At 36.2% G+C, this 7,703-nt stretch overlaps 2 protein-coding genes across 2 annotated transcripts; both read left to right on the top strand.

Annotated features, from left to right (window-relative positions):
- Positions 1 to 1,450: 1,450 nt before the first annotated feature.
- Positions 1,451 to 3,360, top strand: LOC141689343 (uncharacterized). Its single transcript, XM_074493619.1, has 2 exons — positions 1,451 to 2,211; positions 2,735 to 3,360. Exons 1-2 carry the CDS (start codon positions 1,922 to 1,924, stop codon positions 3,315 to 3,317), a joined length of 873 nt encoding a protein of 290 aa, XP_074349720.1. The 5' UTR covers positions 1,451 to 1,921; the 3' UTR covers positions 3,318 to 3,360.
- A 2,804-nt stretch (positions 3,361 to 6,164) lies between these two features.
- LOC141692986 (syntaxin-121-like) lies at positions 6,165 to 7,395 on the top strand. The gene has a single exon (XM_074497966.1). The coding sequence runs from the start codon at positions 6,302 to 6,304 to the stop codon at positions 7,196 to 7,198; it is 897 nt and encodes a 298-aa protein (XP_074354067.1). The 5' UTR covers positions 6,165 to 6,301; the 3' UTR covers positions 7,199 to 7,395.
- The last annotated feature ends 308 nt before the right edge of the window (positions 7,396 to 7,703 follow it).

Raw genomic sequence — 7,703 nt, 5'->3', positions numbered from 1 at the left:
TGCACCCAAGAGCTTGGGATCACCTGTCCTGCTATCTGGTGGGTTATCCTCATTCGGGGGACAGGGACGCGTCTGGCATTTGGGGTGAACCGTGGCTATACCTGCGTTCGTAATTCAAGGGAGATAGCTGTAGCGGAATGTTATCCTTGCGCAGGGAGATGCATTATCCGTGAAGTCCTGCGATTACAAACGAGCCTTGGGCCTTCGCGGTTGGGCCTCATAGTTGGACATTCCTAAAGCTAGCGGAAGATGGATTCTGGACCGGGCCTGGGAATAAGAAGTCTAAGCCCATTAGATTTCTTATTCCCCAAGAACTACGTGGGCTTGATTCCCTATAAATAGGGATACGTAGGCAAATTGTGAGGGGTCGGAAGCGAGAGCCATAAGGAGCCACCACCAACCCTAAGCAATCTCAGCCCCCAATTTATCACAACCACCACACTCCGCTCACTTTTCAGGCGAAGAACCACCATCGTAGATCTTGATTCCGGCGACGAACCTCAAACTATGTTGATACCAAATTCCTCCGTCAACACTACCATTTCTCATCACCATAATATTTTCTTATTATTTATCACTGGTTACATACAAGTACGTACAACCATTTATTTGTTAATATTTATATGATTGTTAGGTCATGCTCGCTCCGTTTTTTCAACAATTTTACTGTTTATTTACATCATCTTCATGTGCTCATCATGCTTGTGGTTCAGTTTTAGTAGTAGCGTTTATCACCGTGTCGTTTAGGCATACTCGTATCGGATGCCTAATCGATTACTTGTAAGCGTAGTCATTATTTTATGATCTGCAATTTCTTTTGATTGAATTAGGATTTTCGTTATATTTAGGTGCCGTCTTGTTGGATGCCTAATCGATTATTATGACTAATTATTATTTTATGATATGCAATTTCTTTTGATTGAATTACTATTTGTCACCGTGACGTTATATTTAGGTGCACTCGCGTCGGATGCCTAATCGATTACTATAGTTATTATTTTATGATTTGCAAATTCTTTTTATTGAATCAGTATTTGTTTATCGTAGCACACTTGTGTAAGTATAACGATAGTTAATACTGTACTGCCATATTTTGGCAATGTACATCGTATTGCATCTAGTTGCACTCGAAGCAGCAGCGACGTACCTAAGTATGTAATTGTGTAAATTTATAGCTAATGTGTTATCGAAATATTTTGCATATACGGAGTATGGCATCTAGTTGCACTTGAAGCAGCAATAATAACGTACTTAATCGAGTAATTGTGTATATTTATAGCTACTTCAGTATTGCCAAATTATTTTCGCGCACACTGTATGTCATCTAGTTGCAGTCGAAACAGCAAAGTCGTACTTCATTGAGTAAATTTATGTTATTTATTATGGTCTGGGCATCTTTTGGTGTTTGTATTGGGTAGTGTAGTAATTATGATATTGTAAGCAGATTTCTTAAGGTGCAGCTTAGCTATATTCTGCACGATATGGCAATCATGAATGATGAATGCCTAATTGGTTACTGTGTGTTTGTAATGATGTAGGTTTATTCTTTTACGCCCTGCACACCTTCAATCAGTGAATGTTGGTTGAGTTTATTTGTTTTGCACTTGCTAATATGTTATAGTTTGATTTTGTTATATTATCAGTATAACAACTCATCGGGATTCTTATCTTATTATAGATTTAATTGTGGTGCAGGAAATGGAGACAAAAACTAGGTTTCCTGGTTTCCTTTCGGCTGAATTGGTGTTACACACTATGTGGGAGGCTGGATTGAGAACCTTTTTACTTGCTGAGAAGTGTCTTCTTTGGCTTCTTCTGGAAACAGGGTGTTTGCCTGTTCATGTTTTCCAAGGACGCCTCGTTTATAGGAGCCTTCCTTTACGTTTATGTATAAAACAAGATAGGAATATGCAAAACATTGATGGCTATGATGGTTTACCTAATGATGATGCTGGTACAGTTAAGGATGATGATATTCTCAAAGAAGGTGATAATGATGAACATGGTAATGGGATTGAAGATAATAATGTCTGGAGGAGAAGGTAGCGATGACAGTGATCAGGAATTTGAGGATTATTCTGGTTCATATAGTGATGGAGGAAGCGACGATGATGGATATGGAGATGAAGATGACGATGATGATGACATTGACACGGAGGACTATGATGATGATGATGAAGAAGAAACTGATGAGGAAGATGAAGGCAATAGGTAAACTCCGCCACATATTAGAAGAAATTGTGAAATGTCTTATCTCTTACTAGCATTTATTTGTTTGTTGTTTTGTATCTGCTCACAAGTTTAAACTGCGTATCATCAGAAATTGGTATTTGATGTTTTTTGTATGGTCATGAATCTCCCTCCAGTTCTGTACCCAATACAACTATTATCAGTAGAATTATTATTGAACATGCATATCAACTATTTGTCTAATTTCAAGGAATATGAAAATGCTTTCATGTTTCTGCAAGAGAAGCCTTGAACTATTGGGAAAGAGTGTTCGATCTGTAGATAGAGGTTTGACCCTTATAATAGTTATTACAGAAAATCAAAAGCTATGTTTTGTGTAGCTTTCTGCTATTTGGTTAATTTGAGCTAATGTTTCCTTGTCAATTGCATGATCTGCCTCTTTGATTGCTAATCACAAGGATATGCAGAGGACTAAGAACTGGCAATAATTCACGGTCACTATTATTTTTAACTATATGGATTGTTTTTTGTGAAATTTAAGCAGGGAAGATGATAAAAGTAGTTCTGAAGATAGCACTGAGAAAAATAATCAATACCCACGGTTGAAGAACGCAAAGGATGTTTACACATCAGAAGTCACTTTTCTTTTGTTTGAACATGAACGTAAAAAGACGAGAACTCTAGATATAGATGTTAAAAGAGATATGAATTTAAGTGACAGAGGCCTTGAAATCACCTATGAAGTTAGAAGGTCTTGGCAGTTTGAAAGGTGTTATACTGTTACTGCTCTGCCGATGGATGGCATAGTGGAGTGCAGCTGCAAGTATTTTGAATTGTCAGGGGTGCTCTGCAGTCACTTACAAGTAGCTCTTAAATGCTTGCGTATTGATAAGATTCCAGATTGTTATAGATTACAGAAGGACAAGAATATGCCCCCTGGTCCTGCTGAAGGAGTTCATTCTCTTATAAAGAATCAAGAGAAATGTAGGCAGTCTTCTCCACATTGCACAGAGTTTAATGGGTTAGCTAGTTTGCCAAATGAAAACTTTTTATTTTTTCTTAACTATATATATGGATATCTGTTCAATACTGCTTGTTTTTTGCTTCATTTCTTTCTGATGTATTGAAGGTTACTTAATATTTGCAATGTTTTTCCTTTTCTTTGTTCAGCAAAATGCTTAGTTTGTACAGTAAGAGACTCCGAGTCCTTAGTCATCTTAATTTATAGATAAAGATCTTGTCACTCTTTGTAAAGCTCCTTGTCTTGCATGAAATTCCCTTTATTCGTGCTTTTACACTTTACTGTGGTGCCAGGCCTGCAGGTCCTGGACATATAAGTGCTTCTCAAGCTGATGAGGAGACAAGAACAGATTATACTGATCCGCCTCTATTGCGGAATGCCAAGGATGTCTATTCCTCGGATATATTCAATATGTTCCAGGAAGAATACAAGAAGTCTGAATATCTTATTGCTCGTGAAGTTAATATTATCATTGAAGGTGGACTTGTAATCCATTATGTCGTGGTAAAAACTGGAAACTACAGCTACTTTAGTATCCCACGTCACTCAGTACGTGCAGTTCTAAAAGATGGCACGGTAAATTGCAGTTGCAACAAGTTTGAGAAAACTGAACTTTTATGCTGCCATGCCATTGCAGTCCTTGATTACTTATGCATAGTGAAGATACCAGGACAGTACATACTTGACAAGTTTAAAAAAGATGAGACTGTATTTACTGTGCAAGAAATTCACTGGCCAGAGTATCCTAAAGTGAAATCTTTCTTGCTTTACAAAGCATCAAAAAAAATATTCAATGAATTGTTTGGAATTCCTATTAATACTGAAGAGGATGCGCGTTTATTGGAGGGACGTCTCAACAAACTGGATGAGCTGCTGGAAGGCATCAAACGTAAGCAAGAATCTGAGGTTGGTGCGGATTCACTGTTGGCAAGCAGAGAAAGCACAAGTGCTACTACTCAGGAACGGACAGAAAAAAAGACTGGTTCTCATGATCATCTACACGCAAAAATTTGTAGCACTTCACAGATGATTGGAAAATTAGATCAATCCACTAGTGGAGCTTCAAGCTGTTCTTCTCCACCATCTAATTTTGGAACGCAGGTAACAATACCTCTGAGTAGCATTTTAAAATGAATGTTTCCTGTCAAATATATCTTCTCCTTTCATCATTAACTTTAGATCTTTGATTTTTGACATGGCAATATCTGACCTGAAGCAAGCCCTAAAATGACATGACATTACCCGAAAAGACTGTTCTAAAATTTTATTTCTTGAAGCTTATCTATTTAACTTCACTGAATCTCGTTAGGCTGTAGAACATCATGAAATAGATATGTTTGCATAGACTAACGACTTAAAATTGTCACTCCCTCCCTGGTAGTCCCTTTGAGGGCGGCAGAGAGAGAGGTTACTAGGTTGGCAAGTGAATATTTTAGCCCTCCAACTTAAGGCAATAGTTGCTGATAATATGAATATATATGATAAGATAGATATCATGTAATGAAATTTTAACACAATTCCTTTTGTTTGTACCAGGATGATGCTGCAGGTAAGTGAAATTTCTAGGTAGATCTGGAACTACATGCTAGGAAGGTACTAGTAATAATGCTTGACAAGGATTGGTATTAAGTTTAAAATTCTAGTATTACGTTTTGTAAGCTCAAGTGCTCAACAGCCCATTTATTCTTATGCAGCCAGCCCCTGTTTTTGCACAATCATTTGCTTATCATATATTTTTCTACATGGCATGCCTTTTTTATATTATGGTTGTTATTATATCAGATTCATGTTAGGACTAAATTTTTTAAAGTTGTCGGAACATATACTAATTTATAAATAATGATATTAATATATACTTGATTAGTGTACTTTATAAGGTATTTGTATTGATAATTACCATACTTTTTATAATAAATATGTAATTATGATACAGTTTAATATAATACATCAAATTATCAATATTAAAGTTGAAGAACCTGGTGTGTTTGGTATTGATGTTACTAACAGCGACAACAGCTTTTCGCTAAAAATTAGTTAAAAAACTGTTTGATAAATTTCAAAATCTGTTTTTCGGAAAAGTGTTTTTGGCTTTTCCAATTCATCAAAATGAGAAGTTTTTTCCCCATATTGTTAAAAAAAAACTGTTTTTCAGCTTTTACGGAAGCATCAAACATTACCAAAAATATTATTATTTTTAATTTTTTATATCAAAATATATACATATCAAAAAAAATACCAAATATTCATCTAATTTTTACAACAACACTTTTTCTAATAGCATAACAATTTTTAACAGCAATGACAAACAGAGCTATAGTGAATAATTTAACACCTCAGCAATTGCGTAGATAATTAGCAGGATTTTGTAGATGAGAATGAATGATGAATAGTTTAATAATCAGTTAAACGCTTTCGGAAAATAAAAAATATAATCCATAATGAAAACGAGTAATGACCCCTTCAACGTGTTACCCATTTTTCCGCCTTCTTCTTTGATATTTCCTCCAACTTTATTTGACCTTTTCACATCCTGCAGCATTCCACTTTTCACGATTTGAAGCATAACAATACACCTACAAAATAATGGCTTCCCGCTGTGCATTTCAAATTTCCTTGATTCAAATTAAAGTTGTACCCGTATATCTTATATACAGTTTAACACAACTCTAATCTGAATAATTCTAAATTTAATAAATATAACAATATGTGAACTTTAGTTTAGTTTTAATTATTTTTTTTTTATGTCAAGTCAATTTAAATGATATAAAATTAAATTATGTGATATTTAAAATCGGGAGCAATAAAATGGAATAATTAGGACGGAGTGCTGATTGTCTAATACTCTAATGATCTAACCTAACCAACCCGCCATTATGCACTTGACTAGTCGTTGCAATTTTCCACAAAGCCGCCACGTTAACAAGACCCAAACATTTTACTTCACATGCCCTTGTTCTTTTTCTTAACCTCCCCCAGTTTCCATATTTCTCATCTACCTTTTCTTCTTTCTTTCATTTTTTTTCTCTCTTATTAAATCTTCAATTCAGTGATTACTTACCTGGGCTGTTGTTTTATCTGTAATTCTCAAAAATGAACAATTTGTTCAGCTCATCATTCTCCGCCGATGACGAAAATGAGCTCAATCCATCTCACGTTATTGAAATGACTCCCACCTCCGGGGAAAATCTCGAGTCTTTTTTCAAAGATGTAGAAACAATCAAACTCCAGCTCCAAAACCTCGAAACTCACTACACCGATCTCAAATCATGTCACGAGCAATCCAAAACTCTGCACAACGCGCAATCCATCAAAAATCTACGTTACAAAATGGACTCCCACGTCTCCAACTCTCTCAAAATTGCTAAACAAGTAAAATCAAATCTCCAGTCACTGGAAAAAGCCAACGCAACTAGCCGAACGCTGCCTAACTCGGGTCCAGGAAGCTCCTCAGACCGTACTCGCACCTCAGTCATCAACGGCCTACGTAAAAAACTCCAAACCAACATGTCTTCATTCAGCACACTCCGTGAAACAATCGCGCTCGAGTACCGTGACACTGTCAAGCGCAGGTACTACACAGTCACAGGTGAGAACGTGAACGAATCAGTCCTGGAAGACCTGATTTCCACAGGAGAGAGCGAAACATTTTTGCAGAAAGCGATTCAAGTGCAAGGCAGAGGACAAGTGATGGACACGATAAGCGAGATACAGGAACGCCACAATGCTGTGCAGGCAATAGAGAAGAATTTGATGGCACTGCATCAGGTTTTCTTAGACATGTCTGTCCTGGTGGAATCTCAGGGAGAGCAGTTGGATAATATCGAAAGTCATGTCGAGAGAGCGAGTTCGTATGTTAGAGGAGGAACTAGACATTTAGAAGTAGCGAAGAAGCTTCAGAGGAATTCGAGGAAATGGTATTGTTTTGCTATTCTTTTGTTGCTTATTATTATTGCTGCTGTTGTTTTGTCCATCAGGCCCTGGAAGTAAAACCTGTAATTATTTCATAATGTTTATTTATGTGGAAACTGTTACCTATTTATATTATAAGAATGTATCTGGTGATATTTATTTTGGTTGTTATTCTTTTTGTTTTGAAATGGTTGTTAATAAGAACAAGGTGAAGTGCAAATGGGATGTTGTAATTATGATTGGCCTTCGTTAATATATTTCAGTTCTTTTTTGCTCGTTTTTTAGTCATCAGATTCATCGCTGACATCTTAACAAAATTCAAAAATGTTAAAAATTGCAAAAGTAGCAACCGTGGATTGGATTATAAATCTGGTAGTGATATTAGCTTTGCCTTGGTCACCAGATGGATGTTGCTGTTTAATGGAAAACATTAAATTTTAAATAGCTTGTAGTTGCTGTTTGTTGACGATTGTGTGCGATTGAAATTAACGACCGGCATAGTGTATATATATATAGTCAAATAATGTACAACGCAACCAACTAAAGGTGCCTCAGATATGCAACAATAAAATTGTATTTTCCA

The sequence above is a fragment of the Apium graveolens genome, chromosome 10 (genome assembly GCF_009905375.1).
Source record: "Apium graveolens cultivar Ventura chromosome 10, ASM990537v1, whole genome shotgun sequence".
NCBI lineage: Eukaryota > Viridiplantae > Streptophyta > Magnoliopsida > Apiales > Apiaceae > Apium > Apium graveolens.
This window is presented reverse-complemented; position numbering and strand designations above follow the sequence as displayed.

Excerpts from the sequence above, each read along its gene's own strand:
- LOC141692986 (XM_074497966.1), top strand. The coding sequence starts at position 6,302 with ATGAACAATTTGTTCAGCTCATCATTCTCCGCCGATGACGAAAATGAG.
- LOC141689343 (XM_074493619.1), top strand. The coding sequence starts at position 1,922 with ATGGCTATGATGGTTTACCTAATGATGATGCTGGTACAGTTAAGGATG. Across the intron at positions 2,212-2,734 it reads GAGGAAGATGAAGGCAATAG|GGAAGATGATAAAAGTAGTT; the intron begins GTAAACTCCGCC and ends AAATTTAAGCAG.